Source organism: Phaethon aethereus (assembly GCF_964289735.1).
Source record: "Phaethon aethereus genome assembly, chromosome: 9".
NCBI classification, from domain to species: Eukaryota; Metazoa; Chordata; class Aves; order Phaethontiformes; family Phaethontidae; genus Phaethon; species Phaethon aethereus.
In genome coordinates, this window is record NC_138585.1 from 29429246 (window position 1) to 29446893 (window position 17648).

Sequence of the window (17648 nt, forward strand, 5' to 3'; positions counted from 1 at the left end):
GTTCAGTTACTTGGGTGGCTAAAAACCAGTGTTCTGGTGGTTTGGGGTTTCTTTTTGCTTTTCATGATATCTAAGTAGTCTTTGGCTATTGGTATTATCTTTCTTGGAGTTCTAACAGTATGTTCTGTGGCATGTTCTAGAAATGGTCTTTTGGAATTATGAACTTAACATTTTTAATTTCAAAGACCAAGTTAGTAGTCTATAATTTGGTTGTTTTTTTTTTTACCCCCTACATAAAATAAAGATGTGAATGAAAAAAAGAAAGCTTCTAAACGCTTAAGAATTGCTCTGAGTTGTCACCATCTAAGGAACACCTTAGATTATATGCTTTTTAAAGGCAAATGGAGTTCTGACACTTGAGTCATGATCTAACCAGGGCTATGATTCTTTTGAATAATGACGTTTTGCATATAGTGCTTTAATTCAGTTACTGCTTTGAGTACCTACAGTTTAAAGCAGAAAATTGTTTGCATCAAGTGATAGCATTACAAGGGATAAAAAGGGATCTCTCTCTTTCTGCAAACGCTACCTGCGGTAATTATGAAGGAAATAGTGGCAGATAATGACAAAGGTAATTTTATTGAAAATAAGCTGCATAGTTTGGTATAGTATCATACCTTTTGCTTTCCTGAGGCTGTGGGTAAACACTTGACCATAGTATGAGTCACAGAAGCTAGGACAGAATGGTTTTATAGTTTTTTTTTCTTTACTAACTATATTTGTTAACCCAAAACATGCAGGTTTTCATCTTAATTCACCATCTCTCCTTATCTTCTTGTATTAACGTAACAAAACTTACACGCTAAACCAAATTTTCAGGTTGGTATAGTCTCATGCTTTTACACTTTCAGTTCTCTCCAATTATTAAACTTAAAAAGTAACGTGCCTATTCTCTAGTACAAATACAGACAAGGGGAGCAAAACTAAGACTGTTTAGCTGTCTTCAAAAGAGTATTTTACCATTTTCCATAGAGTATTTTGTGAGCATGCAGAATTCCAATATTTGTACTTGTTGGATAAAGTATATTTTTGTCGCTACAGATTGTAACTAGTAATCCCTCCTGCTTTCACACAACTTCAAATTTATCTGTTAAAAAAAACCCAACACAGCAAAAGAAAAACCCACACAGGAAAGGGCTAGTTACAACTGGAAGTTCAGATGCTATGTACTTTTAAATAGATACAAGCTACTTTGGTTCAGACCTCATCTTTAGCATTTCTGCTAAATGGTGACCAAGGAATCTTAGAGCAATTAAGTAGTGAAAACAAGTTAAAACAAACTAACTCTCATACCCAGATTACATCTTCTGCTTTACCAGCAAATGGTGAGAGCTTGTGGATTGTTTTTTATCTCTAGGGTAAAAGTTTAGCACCCTCACTAGCTTCCTGCCAAAATCTTCCTTTATTAGGAAATAATGAAACAATGTTTTCTTAGTGTTTCTGGACTAGTACAGAGTATAGCTGTCAGACCGAACCATAAATAATTTGGTTCTGTTTAGACTTTTGGCTAAAGGATGGATCTGAAACTTAGTACACATAACAGCCAATCTCTGTCTTCAGCATACTTTTGTTATTGTGATTATTTTTACTGCTTTTCCATGTGTCTTAGAATACAATGTGTAGCCCGAGTGTGGGAAAACCACTTTGTTTTACTCTCTGCACACAGGGAAAAAGCAGTTTCCCTAATCAGGGTAAGTAAAGTTACTTGAGCAGCTATTTAGTCTTTCTTTGCCAAATAGCATCACCCTTGTGTTTAAAAAAAGTTCACAGTGTGCAGGGCTTATGTTAGGGATGATGTTTCTTTAGTCACTGAAAGAAAGATTCCCTCTTCCCAAGCTCCATGTTGCTTATGTGAGCAGCTTCAGCAGGTACTTCCTCCATTGCCCTGTCTTATACTTAGGGCAAGCTAATAAGGGGACTTGGCACTAAACAGCTCCCTGGCAAATGACTATAAACTCTGTAAATAATGACAGAAACTAAAGCTGGACATTTGCTAATGATAGCTGGAGTAGCATTAGCAAAGCTTAAGGGTTATACCTGTTGAATATTTTAGTTAAACTGCTTCAGAGCTCCCTCTTTTTTAATTGCTCAAGAGTTTAGGGAAGCCAGAAATGCATGACAACTTTTTATTTTTGTATCAAGTGCAACATTGCAAGTAACAGATAAAACTCAGTTTACTAGTCCCATAGTATACAGAACTGAAAAATGCATTCTGCCATGCTGTAGGCACTGTGCGTAAGAACCTGGTCAAAACTTCAGTGCAATTGTGACTGGAAGAGCAAAGCAGTGCTATTACTGTTACATCTGTATGTATCCCAGTGTCATTAATATATTTATGGTAAAGCAGAATGGCTACCACTCTAGTGTATGAGCAATCCCATGAATTAGATTTTACATCTAAAACAGCAAGCAAAGGAATCAATGCTAATCACCTTAATGAGGTGAGGTAACAAACCCAGTTTCAAGGAATATGTTGAGCCAATTGATCACAACAGGAGAAAATTTAAGCTGAAAATACCTTGTTTTATCTAGTAGGGAGAATTGGAAATTGGGCATTTATAGGTGGCCCAAGGAATTCTGCTTCCTAGCTTTTGCTCAGTCTTCGTCTGTAGCACTGCAGAGGCCTTCAGCCAAGAAGTTTTTCAACAAGCTACTAGCAAGTGTAACTGACCACCATCTATACCTTTCTAGCTGTTAGTTCTGGAACAAGTCCTTGCATCACCACTGTTTGAGACAGGCATTTCTACTGAAGGTAGGTATCAAGTTTCTTCTTGATGTTGTCAAAAGAATCCACTCCCATATAGTCAGCTTGGCCCTGTTCCCACCGTTCCTTGCGTTCCTCTGAAGATACAGTTGGTAATACTGGTGATGGTGCTGATATTGATATGTGGGACACCGCCTCTGTAACCTCTGCCTAAAAGGAAAGGCAGAGTGAAAATACAGAAATACTTTGCATAGCTACAGTGAGCAACAGGCCATAGAATGGGACAACAAAGTAGATGGTCTCATGCGCAGCAGCAAGCATAGCCAATGTGCAGGGATTGTGCAGCTTTCCTAGCAAAATAACAAAGCAGTGTTACGAAAGTTAGCAAGGAAGGAAAAAAAAAAAAAAGAGAAAAGTTTAAGTTCTTCATACCTCTCTACAGAAGCCACAAGAGAAAGCCAGAGTATAGACCAAGCCCGATAGCTGCAAATAGTTCGTTAGAAAGATGTAAGATTAACAAGAGAAAGCATATCTTAAGAGATCAGTTAACTTTGGTCTCAGAAAGGTTGAGAACTTAAACAGGCCCGTGCACTAAGTTAAGACTATAACGTCTGCAGTCAGATGCAAGCTACTAAACTCTGTGAATGAGAACTAGAGTTAGAAGCATTGCTTTGGCTTTAGTATGTATTGGGATTCATCACTGCCAGTCTACGTAAGTACTCATTCTTGAGTTATCCTACGCTTACCTAGATTTGTTTCATCATGCAAGATCTGTATGTCTATAATGCATGCTGAACTGGGTTCTTCTGCTTGAGAACCTTAGGAGCTGCAACACGTTAATATAGACAGAGAAGGGCCCTAACTCTTAAAGAAGCTACGACAGTATAATTTCTGGTGCACCATTAGCTACTTACATAGTTTGTTTTAGGCAAGCAGACAGCTACATTCAAGCTACAGCATGCTTCTCTTCTGAAGTATTATTTATGCCAAGCTTAAAAGAACAAAACCAAAAAACCCTGCATCCCACAAACTAAACCACACCCATGCTTTCAGTTGGACAGAGGGAAGGGAAATCAGTGGAACGGTAAAGAACCTGTCATCCATAACTTAGATAGTTTCTACAAGAATATTAAAGCACGTACCATGTTTACACCTGTATTAATGTCTTTAACAATTCCATGCTGTTCTAGTAATGGTAAAACATTAGCTGCATAGGTATCCCACCACATGTTGAGGAATTCTGGGTGAACTATTTTAGAGTCATCCATGTTGCCTTTTATGCTTTTTGTTCTGGAGTCATATGTATAGTTCCATGGCTTCGTGCTTCCCAGGAAATGCACCACTTTAGTATTTGCACCAAACCTGTTGGACAGAAAAAGTTAGAACCCACAGTTTGTGCAGGTGTCTAGAAAACAAGAGTTTTAACTGGCAGACATAAATTGGTTTTTTTAACCTGCAGTTTCTGTAGGTGTCCAGAAGACAGAAATATGTATATATTTAGGAGGCTAAATACTAAATGATCAAACTGTCAATGCCTACTGGGACTGAAAGCATCGCTATACAACAAAAAATGCAAATGGAATTCTACATTACACTAGTCAGAATACAGCCAAAACCTAATGGTCTGGGCTATTTAAGTACTTACAGCCAACTCAAGTCTTTAGGTAGTGTGATGTCCATAGCTCAGGAGAGAGCAGTCTCAAGCAGCCGTTGCAATCGGAACTGGTTTTAAAAGTGAAAAAGATTCTACTCCAAAGTCAGTGATCCAGACAGTTAGGCATTACAAGCATTATGTAGAGAAGGGTCAGCGTTAAGAGTTACCCTTTCAGTTTACAGCCCTATAGAAAAGGATCATTGGAAGGCCCTGCTGCAGTAAGATTGTGGCCCTGCAAAATAATAGCTCTGTATAACCTAGGCATTTCAGAGGAGTTCTGATCTTGGTGCAGTAGGGTCGTGCCAGACAACCAATCCATTATTTTCTAAATAACCTTAGTTTAGCCAGGGGTGGGTTTTGTGGTGGTAGTGGGTTTCTTTTTAGAAGTACTTTTAACTCCATTTTCAATACAGACTACTCGCTTTGTCCGAAATTGTACCAGTATTTTTTTTGCATTGACTGTAAATGAGATGCACGCCTTTTAAAGCAAAGACCTTAACACTAAAAGAGACAGCATTCATTCCATTGTTCTATGGTTCCAGAACTAGAGTTCAGCTTGAGTCAGTTTTGTGAACAAGCAATAGCAGTCTCTCTAGCGACTGTCTCTCCTAGTTCAGTTTGCATCACGTTAGGATTTCTTCTCAACAAAATAGGACTAAAATGAGTAATAATGCCAAACTAGTTTGTGTAACATTTTTGTTAAGCACACCCTCGTCATTTTGACCAGGACTCAGACTTTTAAGGAGTTTTACATATGGAGACTATGCAAGTGTTTTTCAAAAACTTCAGACAAGGCAGTATGGGGGGGGGGGTGTGTGTGTGTACTATTGTGAGATCCTTGACTGTATTTCAATATTGATGTTCAATGTTTTGAACACAACTGATCTTATTGCAAAATTAAAACCTAAGCATGTATGAAACAAGGTCAAATATTTGTACTAATTGCAAGAAAAAATATCTGTCTTCAAGAGGTCAGTTCCTGGGCTTTAACTTTAAACTCATATGTCAAGATTGGGCATAAGAGGACTATCTTAATTTTAGTAACCGTCACAGCACTACTTAACATCCTGAGTTTTCTTCATCATAGGCTATTGCCGTTATGAGGAAACTTGTCATTGTTTAAAAATCAAGGCTATTTAAGCTAGAGAATGTCTAAGAAGTGTTACGTTACACTTCTTGCAAATAAGGTAGAATATTCTTAGTATTCTGTCCACTTAAGACCTGTACAACAGTTGACAGATGCCAAGCTTCTATGATGTTTTAAGTATCTGCTTTCTAGATCTGCAATACTTTCTTTTGACATTTAAGCTCAACTGTTAGGAAGCTTTATGTCCACACTGGCCTCAGTAACTAATCTGTCTTTCCCCATCTCCCAGAAAAGTCCTTCATCAATGTTTTGAAGTTAGAGAGCATTTGTCATGAATTGGCATTTTCCTTTGGAAAAAGGATTACCGAGACTGCTGTGAAATCTAGTCTCGCTGTACAAAGCTGCGAAAAACTTAGCTATTGATGTCAGTAGGTTTACATTTCACTTTATTCCAACTGCTGATTATCAGGAGTGTAGCTGCTGATCTAACCAAAGGAAATTGTTCCACCTATTGAGCAGGCCATTCTGCTTAAAAGGGCTGCACTTCCAGCATTCGACTTTTGAAGGTCTGCTGAATTCAGTTAGGCAATTGATTCAGTCAGTCAAGTGGAATTTTTGTCAGGAGTCCCCAGATCAAATTAGTCTTTTGTGGCAACAAGGTCATTTGTAAATTTAAGGTCACGTGACCAACCACCAGCCAGCCATGGAAAGAGCCATACTTCACAGTAGATGTGAGCTTATCAAATGCTACCCAACTACTTAGTCACTCTTAGACTGGCATATATTTCTTTAAATAAGTGTTCCACTTTTAGCATGACAGGATTTCGAGTGGAATTCTGATCACAAGACATAGCTTGATCTTCAGCCAGCAGCAGTCCGGCTTGTGCTGGCTGCTGCTTTAGACACTGGTAACCTGATGTCATTCGGAGATCAGATTGCTTTTATGCAATTGGTACTTTCCCTTCCCCACCCCCGCAACTTTTACAGCTCTTAATGAATAAGAGCTTCTGCGTAACATTTCGGTTTCCTCCTGTGCTTATTACACTTTGAGTGACCCTGCCACTGCCCTACAGTTCACTCACGTGCCAAATCTAGTACTGCTAGCTAGGGAGGGTACAGTTGTTTTCCTTACACGGGAAACATGCAATGATATGGTGGCTGGCTGGCTGTAGTTTTTGCTCCCTCTTGCTATTACTTAATGAACTACCTGGTATCTGGAAAGATTGTTGGGAGAGAATCCTGGCTTTATACAAGTCTCTGTTCACCATGTTTATTTGAATGGTATAGGTTGATTAGATGAACTGTAACTACTGGTTGTTAAATACCCTAAGTAATTTGAGTGAGGAAAGGGCAAGTTATCTAGGTGGGAACAATACCACTAGTGACATGCTGAAGTTCAGCTCAAGCTGAATCAAGAGCTACTGCCTTTGGTTAGAGCTGTACTAGACAGTATCCCATATTGGAGTGGTGGTTCTTCCTTTTGCAAGTGTCCTGACAAATGTGCTTACTCTAAATCAACTTCAGTGTTACCACCAGGAATGAGTGGTTTAAGCTACAGATACAGCTTTCTCTATGCATTTATCATGAGATGATTCGTTTAACTAGTATTAATTCAACTTTTTTTTTTTTTAGAGGAAACTATTAGACCTTCTTTTAGTGACAATAATGGTCTTGCTTTAGAAAAACTGTAAGTTTACATCGCGCCTGTTCTTTCTGTTACAAGAAGTTAGTTTATGTAAGCTCTGAAAGTTGTCTTATAATTTTGAACTTACGCTTTAAATGCTGGAAGGTAGGAATATACAGAAGTGCTGCTCAAATTATAAATAAATGGTAGATGTTTGCTCATGTCTGTTGTTGCCCAGCTGCTGAAGAAGGTGTTTAACAACCCCTGATCTGCACCTGAAAGAGAAAGCAGTAATAGGCTACAAGCATCAGATAACTGTTTCAGGATCTTTTTCAGTCACTTCACTAATTAAGAGTTGGTAATGCAGTTGCCTTGTCCAGTAGATGTTTGGCACAGAGCACTGGAGTTCTGTTTGTGAATAACGCTGTAAACCTTGCAGCCTTTGAAAATAAAAAACATGCAGAGAATGAAAAAGGTAGTACATGTGGGCTTACTTCTTCTAAAAGATAGCAAGCTGCTCACAAACCCTGCCATTCAGTTACTTTTACAGCTCAACTCCAAGCTGTATAAGGCAGCAAAAAAAAGGACTTGACAGTTGAGTCCTGTTGAGCTTCAGGAAAGGTGTAGCTTGGAAGATCAAGTACCAACAATTAGTTTTATTACTTATGCTTACAGATGCATGACCAACATCCCAATGCCAGAGTTAGGATATTGGTGGTCTGTTAGAGCTGCAGCCCTACATGCATCTGCCTACACTGTGATATGATAAGGAAAGCACATTGGGTCTTGGCGACAACTCTAGTAAAACTTCATCAAATACCTTAACAGGCAATAGGCATTCCTAGTTCTGTACTAAAAAGCTGCTGGCTAACTCCTAAGTGTGGATAACAACTTAAGTTACAGCCTGCTGTGTTGGGAGGGGTCACCTCTTAGTTTACAAGTAGAGGTTGTAATGAGGTCAAATGGGTCTGAAGTTGTTTGGTATGTCAGTAGTAGAGTAGCTAAAAAAAAATACCTCTGGCCCAAAGCACACTAGTTGATAAGCAGCTACTGAGAAGTAAAAACGAATTATTTCTATCCATTCATTCTTTATTGCAGTGAATATACTTAGCCTTTAAGTGCTAATAGTTCCTCTTACGAAGGTGATTGAAAGGAGTCTCTCAACTTTCATTTGCTGTCAGCCCTTCACCTGTAACTGCATTCACAGGTAGCATTGCTAAAAAGTCAGTAAATTGATAGCTTAGAAAAGAGACAATGTTTTATTTTAATCTTTAATTTTCTAAAGCACTCAGTCTCTGCTGACTGAGGAAAGGTTTTTTATTGGCCTATGATTAGATTTAGGGCAGTACTAATGTTTAAATCCTCCCTGATGTTTGAGCAGAATTTTCTTTTTGCAACGGAAGTATCTAGACATTGGGCATAAACTTGGATCTACAGACAGTACACTGACAAATATAAATTCCAAGTATCCTGTTACAGCTGTCGGCTTACATGCAGATTGCAGAGTGAGAAATTGCCTAGAGACTCAGTCCAGCAATTTCAAACCTCTGACTTGCCTCTCAACCCATAAAGGAAAGAAAGCATTTTTGAAGAAGTTGTGCCCATCACAAGAGAAGAGAGTCAAACAAACTAGACAAATCCCCTGGTCTTTACCCAGATATGTTTCCTTTTAACTTCTAACTTAATGCTGTGTTAAGAATGCACGTGTTAACAGTAAGATCATCTAAAAGATAAGAAAGTCTGATATGCCGCCTTAGAACAGATAGCTCATCACTGAAGGGGCAGCAACAATGTATTTAACTTATTCTACAGAACTTTCTCTCACTCAGATTGTTTTACATATGCAGCTTTTTTTCAGATTGCATGCATTTGTGCCAAAGCAGCATTTAGCTGCTGTAGCTCAGACTTCCAACAGTAGTCTTGTTGTATAAACTGGACCTTAGACATAAGGCAAAAGAATCCAGCAGGTTACATTAGCTATGTATCTACAGATACAGTCTTGCTGCATTATATCTTTATATGTAAAAGCAACCATTTTAAATCCCAGGCTAAAGATCCAGAGGATCAAAGCAATAGCAGTGTTCTTAAGGCATCAGTACTACCAGATTTCTTCTAAAACCAAACTTTTTTTTCCCATCCACTACTTCTAGATGATATCTAGAATTATCGCATGACATATTCCTCTTTTTCTAGAAAGGTGAAGTTCAAATAGACAAAGTAGTTGTCTATATAAGTAGACTCTTATCTCCATCACTCTACTATTTCTGGACAACAGCATTACATAGGAGGCATGTGTCTGCTGTTATAAACATGAAATACTCTGGGAAGTCTTGCATTCCCTAGTTACAACAACTGCAGATGGAATGCTGAGAGCTAGAGTTCATTTATGCATAGCTTGGTAGCTTGCTGAGATTGTATCCCTGTGTCCTGTTAAGGGCAGTGACCCTTCACAGGTGTTTCTCTTATAAAAGGTTTCCTAGGAACTTTCATTACTGTCTGGATCAATTTAAGTTTAAACTCCCTTTCTCCCCACCAAGTTCACGAGTTCAGCAGCAGCTTATGCAGATAGCATAAGACTCTGTGGTCTCATTACTCAGATCAGTGCTACCATTTAATAAAAACTGAATAAATTTTAAAGCTGAAGTACAAATTACAGTTCTAGAAATTTGGTACCTAAACCATTAACCCACCATTTTTGCTGTTAAACAATTGCTTGATGTTTAGGACATAAAGGAAATTTCACCATTGTGTGGCTTTAGCTTTCAAGTCAGAAAGTATCTTGTGGAAGCAGTTCTATTCTTTCAAAGGACAGGGGCCTTAGACTTTGAAGATGGGGTCTGCTATCAGTCAAACACAAAGCTCAGAGGAGACAACCACCAGGTCTTGGGTGTTCCTGGCACTACTCAGTCAGTTTGCACAAAGGTGTTGGCTGGTTTGGCTTTTGTTTGTTTGTTTTTTTTTTAAATGCAACAATTCAGTACCATGCTACAGCTTTTGCTATGGCAGTGATCAATTTACACTCAACATTTGAGAGCACTCCCAGAGCTACCAACTGCTACCTTGTCAGTAGCAAGGTACAGACAGACCAGCTGTAGCATCCAGCTGCAACTAATGTTCGTTAGGAGGCCACACATAGGACTCCACACAGCTAACAGGGATTATTCTGCAGACAGGGAGTGACATCTAGAAGTTTTACTTTTTACAAGGTACTGAAAGGTAAGTCAGCAGGCTGGCTAATTACCTTCTATTAAGAGTTCCATTTTACAGCCTTATTTATGTAGTTTTCTGTAGCTTTTTCAGTTAGACTTTGTTTTGTACCCCAGTAGTTACATAATGAAATTTAATGACATGAGCCAGTGATATTCAGAAGCCTTTAACTGTAGCAGTCTTCAAGCAACGTGTGCATCTACTGCAATGGTAATAGATTTAGGAGACTTACAGGACAGCAGAACTTGGCTTCTCAAGCTTAAATATGGCACAGTGGCCGATACCAAGTGATCTATAGTGGGAAGCAGCCAAGGCTACATGCACTTGATATTGGGAAAGAGAGAGTGACCACCCTATAATGACAGGAAGCTATCACACAGCATATGAAGAGATAGTTGCATCTTCAAATACTTGTTTCTCTGAAGCTGCACTCGAGTTGATCAGTACTATTTTTTTCCACTTGAGTTAGCATAGAACATTCAAGCCTTGAGTGTTAGGAATGCATGAAGCATAGTACTGCAGTTTCATTTGCTAGTGTGTGCACTGTGCTTGGTACATCTTATGATTTCTTGTTACAGGATTCTACATTGCTAATGCTTACAGCTGCTAGTTTGGAGGCCAAACTCTTTTTATTTCATGAAGTCTGAAAAAAGTATTTTTACTACATACTGTAATGATAGCCTCTACTGTGAGAAGGATCTAATTTTTGTGTAGTTACATTGAGTTCAGAATTCTATCATACAGAGTTTCCATGACACGTATGTAGTTACTGATCTATCCAAACTGCTATTACCATTTTGATCTAACTTATATTGAAATACAAATTAATACATACCATCAAAGCTGCCTTTCTCTGTGGCAAACTGTAACAGCTGATTGTATGTTTCAATGGAAGGTCGGTAAACAAAAACTCCAGAATTAAAACAGTCAGGCCAGCCTGGATCTGGTGCTGCAGACAGCTCTTCTCTCTCAAAAAGCTCATCGATATTTGACAAAACCTAGTTGTAAAGGGGGTAAAAAAATTGTTTTCTGGTTTTTACATTAGGAATTGGGGTATTATGTTTTAATGGATTTTGACATCTACCTTAAGACATGGAAGTTCTCATATCGATGCTCTTATCTTATGGAAAAATATTTTATAGAGACAGCACCCACAGACTACGTTACAATTAATTTAGATTAAAAAGGCTCATACATTTTTAGAGTTACTAGTCCAAATAGCAAGACCACCTCTACTATCCCTCCTCTTAAAAAAAAGAAAACCTATCCCCCCCAACCCAACAAAACCAGAAACAACCCACAGAAGAAAAAATTCAACCCCCCCCAAGCCAGGTCATTAAGAGGTACCATGAGACATCACCACTTACCATTGTGTCTGCGTCCATGAAAACACATTTTGAAAACTGCGTCAGTTCCCAGCAGTGAAGCTTTGTTAGTGTGACACCCAGCTCAGGTCTTTTCATTAATGCCAAGTGTGCTGAATCCCCACTATCCAAGACATTTACCAATATGACTTCATCAAAGACTTTTTCCAGCACTTTTCTGGGGAAAGAGCCAATTGCCAAGATTTAGTTCTATTGTTATTCCAGCACCAGACCACACAACAGATTCCATAAAGAGAAGTGGAATAACAGGGAACTTGGCAGTATTTCTTACACCATCAGTAAGAGTTGACTGTATGTGTTGGAATGCACAAGAACACCTGTCTCCCTCAAGGTTTCTAGTTTGTAATGGACATTGTAAGTTTGGAGGTTTTTCTTCTTCCACAAACAGGGCTTTAGTTGGTGTTGCTACCAAGTCCAGTACGTCGTGGCTAGGTATTACAAATTTTCCACACAGCTTTTTTTCAGCCAGACTCTGATTTTCGGCAAGTTAACAGTGTACTTTGAGCAGGCAATTAAGAAATGGGAAGCTGTTAGAGTAGCTTGAGCAGGACAGTAGCTGAATCCTAAACAGCTGAAACAGAAGTTATGCAATACTAATAACAACACTGTTCTGGATTTGTGACTGTTAGGGACATGTGTAGACCCAGTTGCTAAAACTTTCTTTATCCCACAAAGTTCTAAAGACTCACTTAATCATGGCTGTGGGTACAACAGTGTTTTGACCCGGCACCATGTTCACCTAGGGGTGACACCTTCAGACAGTATAGTGAAATTTTGTGGCAGATATCCAACCTTTGCTTCACCATCAGTAAAGCATTACCATTAGTTCAAGAGAGGTCGAGGAGTTCATGCTGCTTAAAATATGAAGCATCTTTAAAGTCTTGCTGTTCTACAGTGTATCTTGAATGCTCAGCAATTATCAGTACAGTTTAAGCCACAGCTTGTAAATGAATTTTAGGACTCTGCCTTGCAAGGCTGTCTTTATACTGACAGTTGGGTATGGGCAGTTGCTTCTGAACTTAAGGCATACCTTGTCAGTGGATACAGAGTGAGAAATGCAAGTTCCAGTTACACCACTACACAGGCAGGTATAGCTGGCCTAAGGGCATAGTAGGAGTTGGCTTGCACTAGCGCATAAGCACGTTCATGATTCATCTTAAAAAAGCACACTCACCTAATAGGCTAGAATGCATGTTCCTATATCTAACATCTTTATATTGACACAGCCATTTAGCTGCCAAGAGACTCCAGGGAGAGTCACTCCATTTACTATTGAGCCTATTATTGAGCCTATTGAGCCCACTATTACTTCTCTACTGTCTCTATAAATTGAGAGATCTTTTCAGAAGAACTTCCCCATGTAGAGAGTCTTGAGCTATCATCTGTAGCTCATGTAGCTATTAAGTTAATTGGGTTTTTTTATTCTCCTCTTACATATAGAAAGAGCACTCAGTCCGCTCCATACTGAGACTATTCTAGAGAGGCTGTAGGAAGCAGTTAACTTGTTGTACTGTGGTGACCTCATTAGATGCCTCTGTTGATCTGCTGATTTGACGTACTTGGTGCTACTTTAGTTCTGCTCGTTTTCTTCTCTCATGATAAAATTTGATTTGAAGTGTCTGCTAGATTTCAAGAGAGCTTGTGTTACATTATCTCAATCCGGAATGCTTCTGCAAGACAAATTCCAAGCCCTTACTCCCACCTCCACATACATACACACAGCACTAATGAATGCACAGGCAATATTGTATGGTTGGACAGTTCTAAGGAGGACTATGAAAGAGCAAAGATCCAGTTCAAATATCAGTGTCAAGTCACAGTTTAATGTTCTAACTACACAGTAGTTGTTAACTCATCATATGGAAGAAAAAAAGCCAGCTTCATGTTTGAAGAACTTACAGAATTCCAGATAGTCTAAGTTGAATTCTGCTAAGCTTAGCTGTTAAGCTTCCAGAGTTTTGGAAGGTTATTATTAAGGAATTTAACTTCCATTTTTCAACCTTCACATCAGCAGGAACTGTGGCAGTTTGAAGTATGTAAGTGACCTTACCTCATGAGATCTGAGACCTGAGGAGTTATGAGTGCAGTCAGCTTCCTTGTTGTTCTGTACTGTTGCAAGGATGAACCAAGTACCAGTGCTCCTTTCACATAGGAGTCATTTGTGGCTAGAGTCACAAAAGACTGGTCTGGAAGAAATGAACTTGGTCAAGTTAGCATGATCCACTACTTTATTCTGAGACAGATATACTCGAAACCTAGTATTGTTAGGTAGTCATGCTGTGAGACCTCTAAGATGTGCCGTTTAACTCTATGTATTGGGCCTACCTACATGGCTGAATGAAGCAGATTATACTTGCATAGGCTATCAGTAAATTTACACGTGGCAAAAATGCATTAAAAAACACCACAAAAAAACCCCCACAAAACGAAGACTGTTGCAAGAGAAAACCAATTCCAGTTTGCCCACAGGTTAAATAAGCCATGCCAAATGTTAGAGACAGTCCAAAAGGTCTAGAGAGCCTTATTTTGGCCATTAATATACTAATTTTAAGTTAGTGAGCTTGCATTTGGTCTGAAGTTAGTATCAGTAGAGTTTTGTAGAGTTAGTCTAGGTTCAGCTCTCAACCCTGAACTTAGGGCGGTGTAAAACTTACATTTCATTTTCAAATGAAACCAAGCATTGAATTAGATTGTGGACAACAGTATTAAGTTTTGCTAGCTCAGGATTTTGCAGATGAGTTGTTCTGCAACCCATGGTTGCAGCTCTATCACAAGAATGCAAGATTTAAATGGGAAGTAACCAGTAATATGATAAGCAATTTCAGACTTGCAGCAACAGTTTTTGCTCTTCGAACAAAAAGAGGTAAGGTTGGATTGCTACTATAAAGTATAATCTTCTGCTCCAGCTGTATCTTAAAAATAGATCAGGATGGATCACTTTGCCTTATACTGCTTATTGAGGCCATATAATACAAAATTTGCATTCTTTCAGTTGTCATGTTGTTTTAAACTGCCAGAGTGGGACTTAGAAAAGCAAACAAGTAACTTCTAAAGTTATTCTGTTCATTGTTAACTATCATCATGTAGTACTCTTTTCTAAGCTACAGCGCTTTATAAGGAAGCGTGCTCTTTTCTAACAAACCATTTTTGACACCATCAATGACATAGTTTCTTTCTAAGAATTTCAAGAGTAGATTTGCATACTCAAATTTATTTTAGCAGCTGTTATTTCTTTTCTGCACAGAAGTTGTTAACTAGGTTAGATCAGGATTGAGAGTGAGGGTTCTGGGCTTACTATCAAGTCCAGCAGATTAAAATACTGACTGCTCTACTTTCAGAGAGATTGTTGTTTGGCACAACTCCTCAGACCATGAGACAGTCATCATCAGTATCTTTTTAACTTAATACCATCTTAACATTGACAACAGAAAGTCATGTACCATAATTGTCTATAAGCTCTGCAAACCTGGTTTGCAAGCTCTACAGACCAGCTACAAAACCTTCTATTTTGCTTAGCAGCAAAACCAACTAGTCCCAAGGGATTTAGATTATAGTGGTCAATTACAAAGTTCAAAAAAGCTTCTACAATGCCAGGAATAAAGTTTTTTTTTTTTTTTTTCCAATTCAGTTTAGCTACCAATTCATAATAGCTCATAAAATTCAGCAAGTCTACAGAATAATTTTGTGTTCCTTTGAAGCTTTACAAATGGCAAGCATGTAGCATTTTAAGTGGTGTGAACATCCTCCTAATAGGGCAACATTTTTCATTACCTAATTTGCATGTACACTTTAACTACTCAATAAATAGAAGTCTGCCACTCTATGCGACAGACAGGTCACTAAATATCCAGTGTAGACAAAATGGGATTGGGTCCAACATTCATCTGAATGTTGGGTTGTTGGTTTTTTTACAGCAGTATAAGACTATTAAAGTGACCTTGCCACTGAAAAACTAGTCTTTCTCATTGAACTGTTAGCAGGTGTACTTCTACCACGTCTTCTCATCTTACTGAAACTGAGTATTCACACACAAAGGTCTTAAGAGACATAAAATCAATTTAGTGATGGCGTAAAGGCTAAGAAGCCTCCTACTGCATCCCAGTTGCAGTAGGAAACTTTATGACTGCTTGACAGGGGGAAGATGCTGGCGACTTGTAGAGCAACCAAGTCAGTACAGCTTGCCAAAGTTTTGAATAAGCCATGTTCTATTTCATACCTTCTCTAAAGTATGTTCACAAGTACATTCAGACAGGTTATCTATGGGTCCGTACTACAATTTGGGCAAGACCAGTTACTGTTTAATATGGAAGTTACATCTGCAAGAGACTAGTCCATTTTACCTAGCGCAGAAGTGTTTCAGTTGTGTGGGTCTCCCCACGCCCTCCCCCTTGCCCATTCTCTGTAAGCACTTCCTCTGTAGGGGCGTATGTTCACACAGCAGTCACCATTGCGACTGAAACATACCGAGCTATTAGTAACAGCGTGGCTGCAAAAATGCAGAGAATGGGAGACAGTTGCACAGTTTCATAATTGATTTATCCAGGCAAAACCTAGCTATTTCAGAGACGCCTTGGGCTGCCTAGTTCATAGGCTACAGTATCTGTAAGCAAGAATCTTTGCATTAGCCCTTACACACCCGAGAGCATCCTGCAGGTCTGAGCTAGGAGCAGCCCTTCATCCTACAGCGTGCAGGAGGGGACTAGAGTGCTTGGCCCAGGCATTTCAAAACCTTCCCCAGAAGCATTTTCACAGGCATAGCCAGAGTTCACAGGCGTTTGCCTATTCCCCTGTTCTTTGAGTTAGGTACCAGTATAGCTGATTTTTTTTTTTTTTTTTTTTGAGTACAGGATCCCTAAAGAGACAGGAGTATCTAACCACGACATGCATCGGTAGGCAGAGCACCAGACTTCCTGCAACTTTCCCGATCTGAAAGTGAAACCGACTCCACTGACAGCTTCAGGTAAGACAAAAATCGGGGGAAAAAAAAATCCGGAAAAAAAAAAGCCAGGCATTCTTGGAGAGGTGGTAAGGAACCGCTCATTACAAAGTATCAAAATGCGGACAAGTTACACACTCTCTTTAACGTTTCAGGGGAGGGCTGGGCTTTCTCCTGTGAGCTGCCGCGACCCTATAGTGGCCTCTCCGGCCCCTCCTGCTCTCCGCTACGCTGGCCACATCCCTCCCGTCAGGGACAGAGCCCTGGGCCGGGTACCGAGGCAGGCGGCGCGGAGCAAGGCTGAACCGTCAGCATCCTCTTGAACTGCACGGAGGTGCCCGGCCGGACGCCTCCAACCCCGCCGCGGGCAGCCCCAGCCCCCACCGGCTGCGGCACCGGCTCGCCGCGTCCTCGCGGCGGCAGCCCGCCCCGGGAGCTCGCGGCTGGCAGGGACCGCCGCCTAAAAATAGGTGCCTCCGCGGCCCGCCCTGCTCCCGCGCCGCGGCCAGAACGCGACCGGGGAGCGCGTGGCGGCTCCGCGAGTGCGGCCCGCGCCGGCAGCAGCCCTCGCGAATCGCGGCGCGTGCGTTGGGCGCCCGCGGGGAGGTGTGGCCGCGCTCACTGACCTGCCATGGTGCCAGCTCCGCAGAACTGCTGAAGCAGAGGCGGCGGCCGCGCTCCGGGGGGGGGTGCGTGCTAAGGCCTCCCCTTATATAGGGGCGGGGCCACACGCGACACGTCTTTGGCCGGAGGCGGAGGCCCCGCCCTAAGGAATCCCGCGTCGCTGCGGGGCGGGGTCTCCGCCATGGTCAGCCGCGGCGGTGGCACGTCATCCCTTCTTCGGCCACGGGTGGGCCCGCGCAGGGGGCGCGGGGCTCGGCGGTGACGGCCGCCTGGCCAGAGCGCGGGGACGGGATGTGGAACAGCGCCGCGAGGGCCTCTTAGCTCCCGGTGCTTCCTAGGCCAAGCGGAGCTTGAAAATACTCCGCTGTGCGGATGGAGGGTTGGAGCTCTTGTCCAGGATGCTGTGGGTCGGGCTGGCAGCGCAGGT

The 17648-nt window shown here is 40.7% G+C and overlaps 1 protein-coding gene across 1 annotated transcript; it reads right to left on the reverse strand.

The window, feature by feature from the left end:
* Window positions 1-2801: 2801 nt before the first annotated feature.
* On the reverse strand, window positions 2802-17430 carry GYG1 (glycogenin 1; the record flags this gene model as incomplete). The annotated part of the gene is given in 12 exon segments (XM_082003423.1): window positions 2802-2959; window positions 2962-3054; window positions 3137-3187; window positions 3847-4066; window positions 7218-7344; window positions 11112-11274; window positions 11644-11818; window positions 13712-13847; window positions 17224-17293; window positions 17297-17376; window positions 17379-17406; window positions 17410-17430. Coding segments are annotated over 12 exon segments (1209 nt in total). The 3' UTR covers window positions 2802-2914.
* Window positions 17431-17648: the final 218 nt, after the last annotated feature.